Source organism: Anguilla rostrata, chromosome 8 (assembly GCF_018555375.3).
Source record: "Anguilla rostrata isolate EN2019 chromosome 8, ASM1855537v3, whole genome shotgun sequence".
Lineage (NCBI taxonomy): Eukaryota > Metazoa > Chordata > Actinopteri > Anguilliformes > Anguillidae > Anguilla > Anguilla rostrata.
Window position 1 is genome coordinate 24,909,357 of NC_057940.1, and position 19,966 is coordinate 24,929,322.

At 43.9% G+C, this 19,966-nt stretch overlaps 1 protein-coding gene and 1 long non-coding RNA gene across 4 annotated transcripts in view; one reads left to right on the forward strand and one right to left on the reverse strand.

Moving 5' to 3' along the window:
- Positions 1-587: 587 nt before the first annotated feature.
- On the forward strand, positions 588-18,926 carry sfpq (splicing factor proline/glutamine-rich). 3 transcript variants are annotated; one of them, XR_010331855.1, is made up of 12 exons: positions 588-1,353; positions 2,122-2,310; positions 2,552-2,853; positions 3,352-3,447; positions 4,345-4,541; positions 4,635-4,732; positions 4,858-4,968; positions 5,424-5,472; positions 6,006-6,127; positions 18,014-18,066; positions 18,184-18,286; positions 18,807-18,926. XR_010331855.1 is itself a non-coding variant. In XM_064347290.1 (10 exons), exons 1-10 carry the CDS (start codon positions 886-888, stop codon positions 10,563-10,565), a joined length of 1,752 nt encoding a protein of 583 aa, XP_064203360.1. In that variant the 5' UTR covers positions 588-885; the 3' UTR covers positions 10,566-10,960. The 3 variants fall into 3 exon arrangements, 2 of the variants coding, with proteins under 2 accessions (XP_064203360.1, XP_064203361.1); XM_064347290.1 differs by lacking the exons at positions 18,014-18,066; positions 18,184-18,286; positions 18,807-18,926 and adding an exon at positions 10,446-10,960; XM_064347291.1 differs by lacking the exons at positions 18,014-18,066; positions 18,184-18,286; positions 18,807-18,926 and adding an exon at positions 10,446-10,960 and having other exon boundaries at positions 604-1,353; positions 4,635-4,719; positions 4,854-4,968.
- Positions 17,709-19,966, reverse strand: part of LOC135261225 (uncharacterized) — a 96,067-nt gene continuing 93,809 nt past the window's right edge. The window contains exon 2 of the long non-coding RNA XR_010331857.1: positions 17,709-17,900. This is a non-coding gene — a long non-coding RNA (uncharacterized LOC135261225). The remainder of the gene's footprint in view (positions 17,901-19,966) is intronic.

Here is a 19,966-nt window from a genome sequence, read left to right on the forward strand (position 1 = left end):
CACAATTTTTAAAATAAGATTTGGTATAGCCTACTCTATTGCTTAAACTACAACTTCATTCATGGTTCGGTTTTTTGTAAACCCACAACAACACATTGCTTTTTCTGTATTTTTTTCAAGCACTGCCATTTCTGTCTCTTAATTTAGGCCTACGTGATTAAGTATTGCTGCTTAGTGTAAAAGAGTAAACCACATAGCCAGGTAGGCCTATGTAGTTTTCAAGCCAGGCCTGACTATTCCATAGCTGGAGGCAGTATGCCCAGTCATATTCCCGCCATCTGGAACAGTTGCCGACGTTTGAAATTTCCCAGAACGTTCAGGTTTCCCGAAACTGGCCAAAGTGTTGGGCTCTCTGTGTTCCACCTCAAATGTATTTGTGCTCCACTAAGCACTGGATTTTCAGACCAAAATGGATGTATATCGTAACAATATTTTTTGAAAAATTATAATCTATTTTATATTATGTATCATTATATTTTAATAATTATTTAACATAACTCTTTTAACTGAGTTTAATACCAAAGCAAACTTTACCTGTAATTGTACTTGGACTTTCAAAAATGTGCCCCAATATTCACAGCGCAATTTTTCATGTTGAAGGAATTGTCATTTGAGCCCAGGACATCCTAATTGGCCAATGTAATTGCGTAATGCTTTGGGGGCGGGGACGGGAATAAGCACAGTCGCACTACAAAGAGACAAAGGGTGCTGTTCGCCGCCATTTTAAGAAGTCTCCAGGAGAGTTATCTTGGTGGGCTAGATAGCAAAAACGGCTGCTGTGACGCCTACATTTTATTTATTGTTTGTTATCTTTTAAAGCGTCGGTCATTTCAGGTTACGTTTGTATAAAGTTAATTTTGTATTCTCATTTGTTCAAAGTCAAAAATGTCTCGAGACCGCTTTAGGAACCGTGGCGGATTCCAGCGCCGGGGAGGCGGTGGGATGCGTGGCGGAATTGGAAACCCAAACTTTAGGAATCAGAATCCACATCCCTTCCAAAACAGAGGTCCCCAACAAGGGATCGGGCATGGACATCCACCAAACCAGGGACCCCCGGCCAACCCAACAACTCCACAGAAACCTCAACCTCCTGCTACGGTGACCCAGCCTGCAGCCCCAGCGACACCACAGGCCCCTGCTCAGGCGAACAAGACGCCCCCACAGGGCCCTGTCGGACAGCCTAAGCTGCAGTCTCCGCCTGCGAAGCCTGGACTCACGTCGCCACCGAACCAAGCCATCAAGAACCCACAAAAAACGGGAATTGGAAACGGCCAGAAACCAGCCCAAGCCGCAAACAAGCCGCCCCCAGAAGAGCAAAAGACAAAGCCCAATGAGCACAACGCACAGCCGCAGGTAACCTTGCTTACGCTACCCTACAATCATCAGAGATAAATCGCTCGACTCGAACAATTCGTGTAAATTAACGCCTACGTTTCTGTCCGCTTATGAAATATATTGAATGGGTAGTTAACTGTTGAAACTAAACGTTACTGTTGCTATTGCTTGTAGAGCTGCAGCAATTGGTTCGCTTGTGCATTTCCTTCCTCCCTAGACTCCATTTCAAAAGCACACACTGAAGGTCGCCATTTTATGCACCGTTTAGACTGCCTTGGTTAAGAATCGACGTTGTAAAAGACTGGCACTTCTGTCTTACCCCTGAGACCACATGTGGCGTTTCCTGGCCTAGTAATAAAAGTAAACGACTTCTAAAATCCTATTTTGTCAATTTCGCATCCCACCGAAAGCTAGCTGTTGGCTAGCTAGCATTGTGTGCGTTTGCTTCCCGTTTTGTAACGTTAGCGGGCTGGCTACTCAGTTTGTGCGTTGCTGAGCGTGGACATGTTTAAGTTGCCCCTTTTGTGGTTTCCTTACGGATTCTAAAATTGAGAGTAAATATTTATGCGCATTTGCGCTGTGTGGATGGAAACACGTGACACAGTTGGTTACATGCGTTAGATTCGTTGTGCCACAAGGCGGAAGGCACCGAATTCGTATGCAAGTAGTTAATATGTATAATACACTATTCGTGTTTAACCGTACAGAAAAGATTTAAGTTAGCTGTTTTCAGTGTGACCTGTGATTCCTAATTTTCCCCCTTCCCAATTACCCCCCCCCCCCCAGGAGTTGAGGGCAACATTGTCCCTCTTACGCAGACCAGGAGAGAAGACCTACACTCAGCGGTGTCGTCTCTTCGTTGGAAATCTCCCTAACGACATCACCGAGGCTGAATTCAGAAAGCTTTTCTCCAAGTATGGAGAACCAAGCGAAATCTTCATCAACAATATTAAGGGATTTGGCTTTATTCGTTTGGTAAGGCTTCTTGGTCTGTGGAAACCCGTTTTGCTAATTTAGCTTGGTTTACATGGAGAGAATGCATGTCTTGTCTTTCTAAAATTCATCCCAGAACTCTTAAACTCTTGTATTAGCAGGTGCCTTACTTCACCTGTTTCTGTAATAGATTAAATGTTTACTCATTTGTTTTGTACATTTTGAAGTGGCTCGTTGGATACAGCTCTCTAAATGTACTATATCGAAATGCTTTGTCCTACAGGAATCGCGTGCCTTGGCTGAGATTGCCAAAGCAGAATTGGATGACGTGCCCATGAAGGGCCGACAGCTGAGGGTGCGCTTCGCCACACACTCCGCTGCTCTGTCTGTGCGCAACCTATCCCCTTTCGTCTCCAACGAACTGCTGGATGAAGCCTTCTCTCAGTTCGGTCAGGTGGAGAGGGCGGTGGTCATTGTGGACGACCGTGGACGCTCCATTGGGAAGGGCATTGTTGAGTTTGCCACAAAACCAGCTGCCCGCAAGGCTATGGACCGCTGCAATGATGGAGTCTTCCTGCTGACCACGTGAGGATCTGATTGCATGTGCTCTGTATAGTGATAGACGTGCATATGCTTTATATGGCACAAATGTACTTAACTCCACACCTCACTGTTAAATGGAATGGTTGTCAAACAGGTGTAATGCAGCTACACTACATTGTCACTTCATGAAGTGCCACTAATTGTGTTTTTCAGATCCCAATATAGAAGGTCTGCTTATTTCCTCTCAGTTTTTCATTATCAGAAATCCAAGATACAAATAAAGTAGTTATTTGCTTAAATGGCAGACTTTCAATTGCTGCTGCATCTGAGAAGTGACGTGTGATCTGTCCGTGATGTCCTGTGAATAAACTGATGGACCACTTCATGGTCTTAGGGGACATGAGATGATATTCTGATTGATTCACTCTTGGTGTTGTCCTGTTCTTGTTTTGTCAGTATTGTGTGCATCAGTCATGTGGACTTGTTTAGGAAGCGTGCTATGAAACAACTTCTTGTATTTTTGTTTATTTTTTTTGATAGGACACCACGTCCAGTTGTGGTGGAGCCACTGGAGCAGTATGATGATGAGGATGGTCTGCCCGAGAAGCTGGCTCAGAAGAACCCCAAGTACCAGAAGTAAGGCCATGCACAAGGCTTTTCTAAATCCAGGAAGCTTACCATTTTCCAATCTGTGTATTTAAGAGTGACATATTGGCTTTTTTAAAAAGCCACATCCTGTTTGGTAAAGGCCACAGTGGGGGCTGACCTCAGCACACTTTGTCCTGCTGATTGACCCATTCATACCAACTGTTTTGGTGCAGATGGTGTGAAATGCTAGTGGGGGCAGATGGCAGCTGTTTAGGGGAAAAAGCCATTTACACCTCACACAATGCAGTGCATAGCGCATGGGCCTTTGTGAATTTTTTTTTAACCCCCAATTTGCTTGTAGCCATTTACATTTTTACAGTTTAGGCATTTACCAAATACTCTTCTCCAGTGCAGGCTTAAATTTTCATTCTTTACATAGTCTATTTATACCATTGGACATTTGCAGAAGAAATTGGTCAGGTAGCTTGCTCACAGGTACAGTGGCAGTGCGCCACATGGGAACCAAGCTTGCCGCCACAGTTACGTGCCCAGCCAGTCATGTGGTGCAGTACATGGGGCAGCTGACTGGATTCATCCCCTCTTTTGGCACTTTTCCACTGTGATCCCTTCGCTATCTGTCACCCTCTCCACTTTCTCCCTGGGATAAAAACAGAAGGAGGGCAGACTGTCTCTTCCAAAAAAAAAAAAAGTTGCCAGCAAATTTCCCTAATCATTATGCTATTCTGCCACCTAGCTTGTTGGTGATGGTGACCCAGTGTTTTACACGGGCTGATAATTTATTGGCGGTGGTTGACCCAAGTAATACAGGAAGCTGCAACAGAAGTCACAGTACATACCTGGTGGAATGCACCACTGTAATAGAGCAGTTCTTAATACAGTCTTTGTATTGAAAGTATTGTAATTCACATGAGTTGTGTTCCCCAGGGAGCGCGAGCAGCCCCCTCGATTCGCCCACCCCGGCTCCTTCGAGTTTGAGTACTCTCAGCGCTGGAAGTCTCTGGACGACATGGAGAAGCAGCAGCGCCAGCAGGTGGAGAAGAACATCCGCGAGGCGCGCGACAAGCTGGAGGGCGAGATGGAGGACGCCTTCCACGAGCACCAGGCTAACCTGCTCCGACAGGGTATGCCCCCCCCTCCCCGGGGCGCGTGCACCTCTGCTTGGTCACGGTTTGCGTAAGCACAGTGTTTGACGTGTCCTGCTCTGTGCCCTGCAGACCTGCTGAGGCGCCAGGAGGAGCTGCGGCGCATGGAGGAGATGCACAGCCAGGAGATGCAGAAGCGCAAGGAGATGCAGCTGAGGTACGGAAGGCACGTTTCCATTTCTAAAAACTTAAAAACATTGTGCATCCTCTGAATGTGGCATGGCAGCAGTTTGGGTGGGTGGGTGGTGTGGGCTGCAGTGCTGACTGCGCGAGTGGCTTCTGACTGCACAGGCAGGAGGAGGAGCGGCGCAGGCGGGAGGAGGAGATGCTGCGGCAGCGGGAGATGGAGGAGCAGATGCGCCGCCAGCGTGAGGAGTCCTACAGGATGGGCGGCTTCATGGACTCTGTGAGTGTCGTCCGAGAGCCTCCTGCAAGCGGATTGGTAGTAAATGAGCCTTAAATGGGTGGCGGCCGTCCTACACAAGTGACCGAGCCGATTCTGATGTCCTGCTTAAGTGCTTTCCATTAACACTAGAATGCATAATACAAGGACCAAGTGATTAAGTGCATTTATCCATTGATACCTTAGGTGTGATAAGACATGTTGAAAGACACTTGTTTAGGACAAGTCACAAATGGGAGAATGCGGTTTTGATGGCGGCAGAGTTGGCAGAAATGTGATCCTCACGCAGATGCTCTGCTGCAGCAGTTCTAGTTCAGTGTCATTACCTGACCCAGGTGCACCTTCACGCCCCTGCGGACTGGGAACTGTTGGGCTTGGGTGGGGGTCAGTGTGGAACCCTGGTAGAGATGTAGTCGCGGGTTGGGTGCAGTGTTCTCACCAGCAGGCCTGTGTTGCAGAGAGAACGCGATATGAGGATGAGTGGAAGCGGAGCAATGGGCATGTCAGGTGAGTTTAACGCGCAAGTCCAGCCAATCTGTATATTGTCTGTCTAAAATTACCCCTAAATATTAATGACCTGTGTCATACCCAGCATTTTTCTTTTTGTTTCAGAAGATGCTCAAAGTTGTGGTGTGTGTGTCTGTGTCGGAAAATTCTTTTTGGAATGAATAGTAATTAAACGGAATGATCGGTGAAGTGCATTCTGTAGCTGCAATCATGTGGAGCTGCACAGAGCTGTTACCCATGGTTAAGCAGAACCTCTAGCAACTACACCACACACGAGTGCAATAAGTTGCATTAACTGCAGCACTGATTTGAGTTCCAATAGAGTATTTGTGTAAAGGTGCTATTGCATAGAGCCGCAAGTTCTCAAACCATAACATAAATTGCTGAGTACAGTATCATGCCTGTTAAAAACACCCCATCCATGAGTACAAAGTACAAAGAAGTGTTAAGATTTAGTCATGGCATGCTAGAGCTTGCTTCAGTGACAAGCTCCCCCTCACCAGCCTCTGACCCCAAACCCCTCTGTCGCACAGATATGCCATTTGGCTCACCAAACCAGAAGTTCCCCATGGGCAACATGGGCTTTGAGGGCCACCAGGGGATGGGGGCGCCTGCAGCAGGGGGCATGGGAGGTGCCATGATGCCCAATGAAATGGTAACGTATCCCTGAGTGGAAAGAATAGTGGGGGGGAAGGAAGCGGGAATCCGGTAAAAATGAACAGCAGGAATAAGTTGTATTGTTTGCGCGATGGGTCGGAATAGGTCACCAAAAAGCAGACTGCATTTGCAGATTTCCGCAGCAGCTGTGAATGTGAGGTTTCGCTGGCTGCCGGAGCGGTCTGCGTTGGGCTGTCCTTGTTGTGGTTGCGCGTATACTGGCCGTATCCGTAGGCTCATGGGCGGCCCGCTCGGTTCCACCGTTTTGAGCTGTCCTTGCTGTGTAAAATCGACCTGTACTAAAACTCACACTCCAGTGTTTTCTCCTCATGGGTTTGTGTTCTCATGGGGTGTTTTTAAAACTGCAAGTCCTGTCTTGAGTGTTGGACTGTTGATGTCGGACAGGCACTGAAAAGTTGCAGTAGTGATGCTGTAGGGCTTCCGGTGGCTGCCTTGCAGCTCCAGGTGCAAGAGCACCGAGTGTGAAGCAGAATTATACTGCATCAAACCTGGAGGTTAACGTGTTTTCCACTGTCCTGCCCTGCACGTTATGGCTTAAATGTGGAATGTTCAGTGTTCGTGAAGATCATTTCCATGAACTTGCTTTAATAGGTACTCCGTTTTGCGTGTTTGTGTGCGTTGTAGTTTCTTCACATGTGTAGTGTGCACATGCAGCTTTGCAAGCTCAAAGCAAGTTTTAGTACAGGTTGATATTTCCATAAGCAAAGGTGCCTCTTGGTTTTTAAACTTGCACACCTCCCATAAGCATTTTATGGTGTAAGACCCAGAGGAGATGGACTTCGAAAGCTTTTTGCGAAGACTGGGGTGTAGGTATTAATGTTTGTGGCTCAGCCCCGACTGAACGCGCTCAATTTCAGGCTAAAGCCTGCCACAGTGAGCTGACCTGTGCTTTTCAGAAAGGAAAGCAATTTGCATAATCTCCAGGTCACCTTGTTTCTGGGGGAATGAGGGCAGTGCCAGTATTGTTACGTAATTCAAGCGAGACGACTCAACATGGTCGTCTGCTCTAGGTCTATAGCTGGTTTCATGCTGTGGCTTGTTTTCTCAGTCCATTATTGCATCTTTAGGTAATGAACGCCAGCTTTAAGTTGCGGAAAAAGGCAGGGGTGCACATGCTATTCAAAATGGATTTTAATGTTTCTGTACACTATTGTTGAGTGCAGGGGTGCATAATTTGTTATTTCTAGGGCTGGGACGATAAATGTTGTGGAATAAGTGTGGACAAATTTATTGATAAATATCAATGTTTTTATTATTAACGGAAAGCAGTATTGCCTATGTATTGAACTAAACATGTGAAACTAGAAGTTTCCTTAAGACAATATCCTGCGAAAACCACCCACATGTAAAAATTTAAACATGGAATGGACTCGAGGAGAAGCTAAACTGCTTTGTTTTTGCTAGAGGAGTTTCATAGCTATCAAAGGAACTTTCTTGTGTTTACAATCAAACATAAATTTGGTGGACTTGACAACAGCTCCTTGATGTTATTGCTTTTATGTTATTCTTTTCACTGTCATATCCACAATTAGCATTTTTATTTTTGTTCAGAAAAAAGTTTTAGACAGGGTCTGAATTCATCCACATTCTGCCCTGCTTTCGAAACACCCCTTTGGAAGGGCAGATGCTTCTTGGCATGGCCGTGTCCGTGCGTTCGTGATTGTTACAGAACTGCATTCTGTCAAAGAATGGGGGGGATGTACTGATTTTACTGTGTTGTCCATAATGAATTAATAAGTGGTCCCAGCCCTAGTTATTCAATTGGTAGATCTATGCAGTCAGTTTGATCAAATCCAAATGAAATTCTGGCTGTCAGTCACAAAGGCAGCCGAGCTCTATGAGTTAAGAGCTGGTGTGCCTGAATGTTGCCTCTGGCTCTGCAATAGCTGCAAGCCTTTCCCGAAGGCCAAACTGCCAGACATTTGGGTGAGACTTTCTTTTCACTCAAGTCCAAATGTTGGTTGTATGTTTACTAAAGCCACTCTGTTTAAGCCTAGTTAATTTTTTTTGTAGGTGACTTGCTTGCTGCAAACGTCTGTAGAATATGGGGACAGAAGGCTTGACTGCCCATTCCACAAAATGCAAAAAACTTGTGGCTCGTCTCCAAAGCAGATAATGGGTTAACTGCTCACACATTACCTACTTTTGGTGGTGCTGCTGCCCTTTATTTATGCGAAGTTCTTAGATTTTGGTTGACTTAAGTGAAGTAGGGTTCATGTGGCACCAATTGGTGTATCTACCAGAAATTACTCGGTCTGTGTGTTCCAATTAATGTTTTAATTGAAGCTAGGCAATTGAACCACTATGAAATTGCACTAGTGTATATCCTGGGCCTGTTTACTAAGCCGCATTTCGGTATGCGTTGATTCTTTGTGGAAGATCTTTAATTTGCATTATCACATGCAAAACCTATTCTGAACCGCACTTTTACACTGACCCCATTTTGCAGAGGTTGTTTTTTGGCAAGTTTTTTAGCCCTTTGCCCATGATTATATATTAATTAAAATGTGAGGGGAATAATTCAACTTTTGTCATTCTTACACACACAAATTTCTAATTTCACCAGAAATTAAATTTCTCCACAAGCTTGCTAGTCCCAAGCTTGCTGTATGTTCATGATTATAGTGAACTTTGAACTGAAAGTGCTACAAATGCCCGGTTGTGTCCAAAAGATGTTTTAACAGCCATTTCAAGAAAGTCAGAATGCAGCGTTTCATCACCAAGCGCTTGAGGTTAAATTTCTATCGCATTAACGCTCTGGTCCGGTGCAACCTCTAAAGGGCACATTCTAACTTCAGTAAATCCTTTTCTGATTGGCTGTCTATAAGCACAATCACAGCCAGTTATGTAAAGATGTTTCTTTACATCTTTACATAAAAAAAAAACACCAACTGGCATGAGGAATTATAACAACCTTAATTGTACTACAAAATAACTCATGCTGATTATTAAACTGAAGAAAATTGGCTAGCTCCCTTGTTAACTTGGGAAGAGCCCCCTGTACCCAAACAAATATTCATAAAATCTTGGCTGTAATGAACATAAATTGTAAATGTGGATATTGAACAAGATTTGTAATTTAAGACGACTGATTTTATAATGAATATGAAAGCAATTCACCATTAGTATTGTTGAACTAGAATCTTGTTTCATATAAAGTTAAAATAACACTCAGGTAAAATGTACTTCAGCACTAATGTCGGATTAGTATTAGGTTATCAAAGGTCATTCATAATGGCTTTTGTACATTTGTCAACCCTGTGGTAATGCTGAGAGTTGTAGTAATATTCAGCTAATATAAATTAATTTGAATGCTTCAGAACATTTAAACACATTTTCCAATAATCAATTGGTTGTCATTTGTGCAAAATTGCTGTGCGAATCTAAAACATTTCCCTACCATACGATGGCAGGAGATGACTCCTTCAGATTCAGTTCTAGAGGTGGGCCACAGATAAGTGAACAAAATGGCCATGGAGCAGTAGACTAGACTGATTTGGGGTTTATATTTTGACTGTCAAACTTAGTTAACATGCCTTCATTGCATATTCAATAACCAGCCACTCAACCTGCCAGTAGCCTACTTAATTGTCTCAAATTGTTGCCAGTACGAAGGCATTTGTAACACTGCAACATCATGAATTAGTGGGGTTTCCCCCAAAAAATGAGACCAAATGGAAGGATTTAATGCCTCATCTGAAACCTGATCTGAGGACAAAATACAGCAACGTCCCAATGCCACATTTTCAAACCAGATATTTCATGTAGGCTGGGGTGGGTGTCTGTTCACAACCAAAAAAACGTGACAGGCATTTAGTAAAAATGCTCGGCTGTGATTATTGCCTTCAGGCCGCTGATTCTATCCACTCCAGTGGAAAGAAGTGTACGGCATTGCTGCCATGTCCACTGTCAGCTTAACAGCAGCCCAGTCTTTTTATTAAATACCCCTCTGGCCAGCCACTCAGCCTGTGATGTAGCTTAGCCCGTGGCGTGCATGCAGGTCTTAGCAGGATCGAACTAACAAAATTATCACCTCTCTTCCTTCTCTGTATGTCGCCTGTGGCACCTGTGGATCTGCGTATTGGGACTGTATCGACGAACCTTTTCTCCGGACGTGTCTCCCCCGTTTCATTTTTTGTTTGTTTTAATTGTTTTACTTTTATTTTTTAAATCTGGGGTGTTTGTGTTTGGCTTGCGAACCACATTAATGGCTCCGTGCACCCTCACTGTGTGGACTTGAACACAACGATCTCTCCCCTTTCCCCTCCCATTGCTTTGGTGAACGATACCTGTAGCGCAATGAGCGTTTCCCCCAGGGTGGCCCAGGGGGACCCAGAGGAATGGGCCCTGGGAACCCCGGATTCGGCCGTGTCCGCGAGGAGTTTGACGGGCCTGCCAAGAAGCCCCGGTTCTAATGGTTATCTGTCTCACCTTTAAAAAAACAAAAAACAACAAAAAAAGCAGCACTCTTGTGTAGGTTCTCCATCTGAACATCCTGAGTCAAATGTATTTAAGTTGAGTATATTTTGCATTTTAGCTTGAAGAATCATAATTTTATGGAAAGTTCTTTTTTTTTTATTTTTTATTTTGTATTTGAAGTAGTGTGTATTTGGTCATCTGGCCCATCTTGGTGATTCCTTACCGTGCCCTCTTTCAGTATAATCTTCTGTGTAGTTATATCGTGTTATGTGACTCATGTTGTGGTGGTTCAATTTGTAAGTTAACCTTCACCTTTCTATGGTTGTTTTTTGTGCCATTTAACATTTTGAAAATATGTAACTTTACAATAAAGGCTGCAATTGGTTCTTTACTTTTCCAAACCTCTTCTAAGTTTGTTCTTGGCACAGTACTGTGCCGTTGATCCAAACCCAAATTTTCAAATATCGAGAGAGCTTTCCAGTCAGGAGATCGGTTGAGGAACAGCTCATACCCCCAAGTGAGGGTGGTGCATTTTGTGTACTTAAAAACCAGGTCATTCGCTGTTCATTTTCATTAAACACAGATGTTGTTGGTATGTGTAGTATGGTTAAATACTCTGGCCAAAATACCAACAATTTGTATTGTTGGTAGAACACCTGTGTAGAGTTTTGATACTTCTCATGGAATCTGCCATGGAAAGTGAGACCTTTTCAGTCGTAATTTTGCCACCCCTATAGTGTATTGGATAGAACATCTGCAGTTTGGTTCAGAACTTCTGGACTGATTGTGTACGCCAGAGTTGTAAATGCGAGTAAATTGAGGATTAATAGCTACCACTGGCTAGGTGTAGGCATTTTTTCTCTCCTATTGTCATTTTACAGCTTAAAATTATTTGAATCCAATGCACTTTGCCAGATCATCAAATTTGCCAAAGATGGACACAATCACTTTTATTCAACAGTAGCCCAATAGTTTAATTTCTTTCTCCTTTTTGCACAGCGCTTTTCAGTGTACTCTGAGGCGCTTAAATGTATTGCATTTTGTACCTTTAAATTAGTTTCCACGCAGAAACTTGGCAAAATATTATCCATCTACTTATGGTCTGTAAATGAGTAGTGGTCAGATGTATAGTGTGCTGTCTTGGAAATAGACCGCTCTAACTTAAATTGCTGTTGAAGTATAGTTAACATCCAGTATGCTAGTGGACTTGGTGAACAGATTTCACCATGTCAGTTGATGGCATGATGCATATGTCAGAACCGTCCAAAGGTTGAGGATTTGGCAGCACAGAAGACAAGTACTCTGCCAGTCTTTGTGAGTGTTAATCCCTTTGCTTTATTGCTCAAACCCTTCCCCTACACTTTTCGTCCAGTGATTGCATGTGTGTTTTTCAGAATCTGGATTCTATAGGCCCCATGGCCTTTTCATACTCCTGTCATTGTAATTGGTGTTTTTAAACTGCTTCTCAACTTGGACAGTAAAAATGTTAACTGATTATTGCATCAAGTATTAAATGTGGACCAATGGCTTATCATTAGGGTGACAAACTTTATCTGAATAAATGTTTTGCCACAATTCCATTATCTTGTCAAATGGAGCGCTATTCAAAGAGCTCTACAAAACTTTTTTCTCCTTTTTGCTCATTGTATGAGGCGAAATGTCCTCAAGCATGCCCTGTATTTCCGTACAGCCAAAGGTTTTCTATGCAAATGGTCACCAAAAATGATTCAATAATGGTCACCCCCGGCTCTATTCAGGCATGGTGTATTGCCATGGCAAAAATGGTAACTTCCGGAATGCCGCTGCTAGTGCTCAGTCCCATGCAGCAGCTGCCATGTCTACCAAAGGCTCAGGGGGAAATGCACGGAACAATCCCAATGACTCCAGCCATTGACTGCAAGCGTTGCAGTGCCCTGCAGATCTGTGCAATGCTTCTGAGACTCTCCACAAAAACTTGTCTTATGTTGGGTGAACTCCAAGCTCTTCAGAGTCTTCAAGGAAATAAATGGCTGTGTTCATATTTTAAATGTAAATGGTAGCCTTCAGGCCTGATATAGAATTGCTCATAAGAATGAGATGATCATGGAATCTGTCCCAGGCTGGACATATTATATGGCTTCATTGTCGCCAATATCGTTAACCTGCAATGTTCATGTTTCATCATTGTGTTGGATTCTCTGTATATTTTTCTCAACAGGTTCACTGAACAAAAAGCAAATTGGCAGTATGACAAAAAAGACCCCTTGGTACACTGCGTAAAGAGCTCATTCGCTGTTCAGTTGCCCCTGATTTAATGACCTTTTGTTTTACTAGAACATTTGCTCCTGCTGTAATGTGCCATTGCAGTAGTTGGGTTAGGGTCGTCTTGCTGGAGTTCCATTGTACATCAGCAAAAGGGTGTGTTTAAACTTCCTCTCTACACCCCTCTGAAAGTACATTTTCAGTGGAGCATGAAAATGTACTCATGTACTCACCTTAAATTAATTGTATGTTTAAAGGAGTACCATGGTGATTTTCACACTTTCTCGGTTTTATGTGCTATTTTCACAAGAGGCATTGAAGAAACAATGAGTAAAGTTAAATATGTCCGTTCTGTATTTTTGGAGAAATATGCGTTTTAAATTTATCGTCCTATTTTCAACCGGTTGAGAGTTGTCAACTTGATGCGTCACATACAGTAACCACTCCCCTTTCCACGCCCCGTAAACCCATGGATAACTCGAGACCCATAGTTTGCGCCGCTGGTTTACAGGCAAGACAATGCAAATATTTGACTAACGTTAGGTTCACTTAAATTAGAGTGCCTTTTAAGGACTATTAGGTTATTTCTGGTTATATTCATTGAGCTAGCTAGCTAACGTTAGCTAGCTAGGTAGTTTGCTTTCTTAAGGCAATGTTATCGATAACGTTAGCTAGCTAATTTGCTTTTATGAGGACGTTATTGTTGCTTTTATCTTAACTTGGCTAGCTAGATAGCAAAAATTCTAATTGAATATAAGTCAACGTCCTTACCTTAGCTATCTATCGATACTTGATATACTACTAAGCTAGCTAGCTTGTGAAAATTCAGTCTCCCAAAAAGAGCGCGTATCATGGAGGTAGCTATGGTAACGGGGCATGGTCTGTCATAGTTAACTGACAGTTCTCATTACCACACCCAGACGGTTCGGGTGAACTTTTATAGTGGGAAATTTAGGCTTAGAAAAATACGTTTTAAAGTACATTGAAATGACTGAATAATTAAAAAATTATGCTCATTTGTTTTGTTTCCTAAAGACAACTGGGAAGTGTCACGTTCAACCACCATGTTACTCCTTTAAATGAAGTAAACAAACCTGAGATTTTAATCGTCAGTTGTGAACTACCGTCTGACTGAAGTCTGAGGCTTCCTATGCAGCTCCATTCACCAACCTTGGTTCTCTTGCTTGGTTGGTCTGAAAAATGGGAGGATGAACATGTATGCCGTCATGAAATTTCTTAAATGACAATAATGCTGACAACAATGCATTTAAAAAAATCAGTGGGAAATAACAGGCGTTCCTCAGGGACCATTGTTGAGACCCATATGTAATTTGTATGTAATTTAAAGTTTCAGCTTTGGGAAGTGGAACATGCCCTGGATTGTATAGTGTTCGAGATTCAAAAATAACCCAGATGAAGGTTTAGTACTATAACTATAAACACTCGGAATGGGTCACTAGGGGCTAAATGTGGAATTAATTTTTACTTATACCAATATTTGTATGGTATATATTCAATATTACAGGTCTGCATAGTCATTTCATGTCAATCAAGGCTATTCCATCAAATTGTGGATGAATTATTTGTGAGGGACAGTGCACAATTTTACAAATGTGACAATTTCTTATTGTCTGATTTAGCCATGGCTAATATTCACGCAGTCTCCGCTCAGATAATCTTCAGCAAATGTCACAAATTAACAAGTATACAATATGCTTGACTGGATGAAGTAAATGAACACCTTTTGGCCATTTTTTGACTCTGGATTAGATGTTAAAATAATCTGCAGTTTTTACCGAGTAGTTTGCCTTTAATTTGAATTAAATTAATCTGGGGATGTACGCTATGCCGTATTTGCATTTGTCTCCAGTTTCTTTTTGCCTGGCTGCAAGTTGTCTGTTGTCCTGACATTGGAGATTAGTGTGAAATCCAATGCACCTTTTCAAGAAGAATATCATAAAGGCATCTGGCAACTGCAAATATATTTCCAAAAATGTAAAATTTTACATTCTTGAATGCAAGGAGGCTAATGAAGCTCAAGAGGGGAAAACTTATCTACCCCAGGGGACAAGTGTGTGCGTATGTATGTCCATATTGATTACAAACCAGTTTGACTGGCAGCTTTTGTCTGACGACTGAGGTCATCTGTGCTGATTAATTCAGGATATGATGTAATCTCATTGGCCAGCTTCTCAGCCAGTTTCTGTAGCCAAACTCAAGGGCAAAAAGGAACCTCCATCTGACGTACGAGATCTAGTGTGATGTGAAGTCGAGCAGATTTCTTCCTCCTTCCCTGCCTCCCTCCCCCAATCACCTGGCTGAAGAGACTACCTGAGGAGAGAGGCTGGTGTGTCTTGTCTGTCCATCGTGTCTTGAGTGCATGAGGAGGCCATAGCTGTGCAGTCAGGGCCAGCAGCCAGCTGGCCCCTCCTTCAGTAGAGGCCCTCGGCAGTTGATTGCATTGAGGATCAGTAGTTCTGCTGCAGTCAGTGGACAGTAGAGCCTGGACTTGTATGCATCAAGAGGTGTGCTTGCAGATCAGCCGTAGAGGTAAGTGTTACTTGTTTTTAATGATTAAATTTTGAATGTAAAAAAAGATATATATTTTTTTTTAATCCAAGCATCTAGACTATCCCTGCCCCTTTCAGTCCACTTCCCACTGAAGTGGTATTCCTGGGTTCTGGCATCATACTCCTGAGAGTGGCATCACAGTGCAGAACGTTTCTGTCCATCCTTTTGTCTGTCGGCGTAAAACTTCTGGTGAGAAACGGCGCTCGACTGCGCCTCGAACCGAGCAGTGTCCGGTACTTTGGCTACCGACTGCGACGCGGTCAGGGAATGCGTGTTCTGTGAGAGGCGGCTGCCCGCGGGGGCGGCTGCGTGCTGCTGTGTCACTGGCTCAAGCAGGGGTGGGGGGGTGAGTGAGACGGGGGATTTTATGACTTGGGGGGTGGGCGGGAGGTAGGGTTGTAGCCCGTATGTGTCTGAGATGTGTAGGCTGCAGGCTGCTGGACTTGTATTGGGAATGGCGGCTCTCTCTGTCTTGCCTGATCTCTGGACTTGCAAGTTAACAGAGTATCCAGCATCCTGAGACTGTGTATGGATCCTCTGTACAGGCCTATTTTTATTTTTCACTGTGTCGAGTTGTAAAGACCATTTGAGAACTGTAGAACAGTAGCGCACACCTCAGTTACTGAGCAATTCTGAATCATCTTGCTACAGGTATGCTCAGTTTCTTTGACCATAGAGATTTCTAATCTTATCCTCTTGGCAATTGTGGTTGTATTTGTTTTAGTTTAAGCTAAAACAAGTTTTAGTTCTCTTGTATTACCCTCTGTTTTAGTTTGCCTAAATACGGAGTAAACTGATTCCCCTTTTAATTTCTTTGGAGGGGGGTGGGTGGTGGGTGGTTTGAGTTTGGTTTACAGCTCTTTCTGTAGATTCAAGATTCAAAGATGATGTCGATTTTTTGGAACCATAAAGTTTATTGGTGCACTTTGGGTTGTAGTTGGGTGCGGGGGAGGGGGGGGGGTGTAATTGGTGGTACTAAGATTGAATTGCAACTTGTGTTGCTCAGCAATTTGTACCTGAAGAACTTTTATTCCCTTCTAGTTGTAAGTTTTAAGCTGTTTCTGTAGAAATTGATGTTTGTGGATAATATGAACTACGTAAACAAGAGTAAGTGGGAGGATTTGACCGGGGGGACTTGGCAATGGATGTGGGAGTGGATCGACTTCAGGCTTGTGGGTAGAGGGTGGGATAACCATACAGATTTAATAGAATTACTAGATTGGTTCAAAATGTTTTCAATCAAAGACCGAGATGTGACGACATGAATGTACATATCAACGCAGGCTATAGCCATGTACTGTTGATGGCATCGGCTAATCTAAGAATTGAATTTGAATTTAACGAAGTGAGCCATTAATCATGTCTAATTTAGATTCTCAGCTTCTGGAAACAATCTGGTGAACCATTTGAGTAGAACCATTCTAGTAGTTCTATTACTGTGTGTAACTCATGCCAGTGACCAGCCAATCTAGCTTCAAGATGTCCTCTTATGTACTCTGATGGCACCTAAAAAGGGTGTGTGTAACAATCACTAAGTCTGTATGTAATCTCTGTGTTGCAAATATGTACTCCTGATCTGCTCCCAGCTCGAATGCAGTGGAGCAGGAGTGGCATTGCGTGTCGTGCGGTATGTAGTGGCCCCAGCCCACGGGCTCCTGTGAGTGTTTGTTTCTGCACTGTGATCCATTCTTACCCCCTCGTCATCCTCCCCTCTTGGCTGGAGTGTTTGGACAAGCTCTCGCTCCATCCCTCAGGAGTGTGATGCCAGAATGGGCCTCTGGCCCCCCTGGCCTCCACCAGAAGGCCCCGCCTCTCTAAACACACGCCGACGGGTCAGTACTGCACTGGCCCCGCTGTACAAGGTGAAAACGATGAGCTGCAGCGTCTCGGCCATAGCAGACCCACAGCCCCAAAGTGGCTCACGTCTAGCTCATGTTACCACCCAACTGCTGCCATTACTGTTTTGTATAGAAAGAAAACTGGGCAAGTATGATGATTCTTTGCATGATTTTTGTTGACTTCTCAGTTGTACATAATATCAGACCTGCTGTTCCTAGTATATATTGTGCAACAAAATGGGGTATTTCTTGTAATTTGCCACCACAGCCCACAATGTTTTCCAGACGGCCATACGTGGGCTTACCTCAGGCTTTTCCCGATCTTTGTTATTTTCCCCTGCATAATGTAGCTATAGCTAGCTAATGAATGCAGTCACCTACTTGGCCCAGCACTGTAGACTTTGCTGCTACCTTTTTCCATGAATGGCTGTGAATTCTAGCAAACTGCCCCACACAAACACTCCTAGCTCCTATTTTTTCCAGCTCGCAGGTAATATTCAGGCTTGATGGTAGTTCGGTAGTTTTATTTGTAACACCTGTGGCATGTGTCTGACAGCGGGTGCTTGAAAGTAATTTCTGCATTAACATTGGCTTATACTAGAAAAGCTGTAGCTATGGAACAGGCACACACGGAGAGGCACACACTGATATATAGACACATGCAGACACACACAGACACACCTACTCACACACGCACACAGACACACCTACTCTCACACACAGACACTCCTGCTCACACAGACACACACACCAGTCCCGTTGTGTCCACAGGCTCACTGTTTCTGTTTCTGCAGGAACCTTGCTTGGGAGAGGGAGGCTGAGGCGGCGCCTGACCCTCTGACAAAAGGCAAGTTGTCGGTCTGTAGCTTGTGCCCTTTTTTCTCACCCTTTACACCTGCCGGCTGAGTCTCAGCAGCAACGTTTCCTTCAGTCCTGCAATTATCCCCCTCTTTCTCCCCTGCAGACACAAGTGTGGAGACATTGGCATCTATATGGGCCTGTTCACAGGACCTGCTGAGGCTCCCCCCAGAGCCTCACTGTGAGGACCACTGGATCTGCTAGCGCATGTAAGTGGTTGCTGTTAACTCGGCATGTCTTCACCCACTTCTCTCTCCCGATGTGCCCTGTGCGTCGCCCAGGACCGAAGAGCGAAAACCACCATGCACTGGGGTCCACCAGACCGAGAGTACGTGGCCTATTTAAACTCTATTTGTGACTCAAATGCTACAGTTTGAGTACCAAGTGGGGACACTGTCTATGCTGAATTGCTTCAGCAAATATCCAGCTGTATAAATGTATAAAAATGGCAAGCTTTGTTCTTTCGGGAGTATGTGCCAAGTGTGTAATGCCTGCAGAGGCCAGTAACGGGGGTCCATCTACTCTATGCCTGGAACACAAAATGGGAGTACCTTGATTTAAAAAATTAAAATGCTGGTTTAATAAGTGTTGGTGCTCTGTTCGTAGGAGTCATCCTGTTGCTTAATAAAACTGAGGGCTGCAGTGAAATTGACACAGCCGGACCCCAGTAGAATGGTTACTGCAGCCTGCTTTTGACTTCATCGGTCCTTTTCTCCTTTGCCTCCTCAGAGCCTGCTCCAGTCCAGGACTGGAAGTCTCGTCTTGTCCACAGGACCGTAGCAATGGACAGCTCAAGCTCAACAGCTTAAATAAACTTGCAATTCAACACTAAATAAACTCTTGTCATGAGTTTTTGTTTCTCTTGATTTTGTAAAGTATGTACATGGTAAAATAACTAGCCCTGACCTGAAGGCTGCAAGCTTTGCATATTCTATAGCTGCCATCCAGTCCTTTTACCATTGAGTAAAACAATGTGATTAAGCAGAATTGCACCAGTCAACACATCCAGTTGTATCAGTGGATGTTTGAAATGTGAGCGGTGTCACGCTGGGTATTGGGCCGTTTGCCAAGCAACAAGCTTGCTCTTGCTCAGACACGCCTGGCTGGCATACTGGGGGCATAGTCATGTACAAAACCGCAAATCATTTCTCTGGAAGGATTTCTCAGTTGCAATGCCAATCCCCCCCTGAAGATTCAACACATTGTTACTTGATATCAAAACTATATTATGGCAGTCTTGTTTTGTATTGCATCTATTAGTTTTTATGTTTAGTCAGTTTGGGTGGCTAATGTGAAATATAAGGACAACCTGATGGGTGTTCCCATTTTAACTCATCGTTTGACCAATGTCACAACCCTGCAGTTGATTTTGAGGTGATGCTCCTTGCTGTAGCGTGCAAGTGATGTTCCTCTCCAGAGTGCAAATTCTGAAATCACCTGTTAGGAAAATCAGTCGTAAAGCTGTGTCATGAAGACGTCTCGTTTTCCACAGAGCGTGGTTAATATTTGAAATGAACATTATCCCACCTTTAAAAAAAAAATGTATATCCTCCTGTCCCTGCTGTGCACATTTAAATGGAATGTGTGACAGTGTATGCACTCCCCTGCAAGGCAGTTACCATTTCCCCTCACTACTCTTTGGTACTGCCGAAGAGTTGGTGGTGATTGGAGAGGTGAATGAGTGAATCATTGCCTTTATATACCACTTTTCCATATGCTCAAAGTGCTTTACAGTGATAAGGGGGATCTCTCCTCACCCACCACCAATGTGTAGCACCAACCTGGGTGATGCACGGCAGCCATTTTGCGCCAGAATGCTCACCACACATCGGTTAAGGTGGAGAGGGAGAGAACAACAGAACAGGTGTGCAGCAGTGAGCTAATGCAAC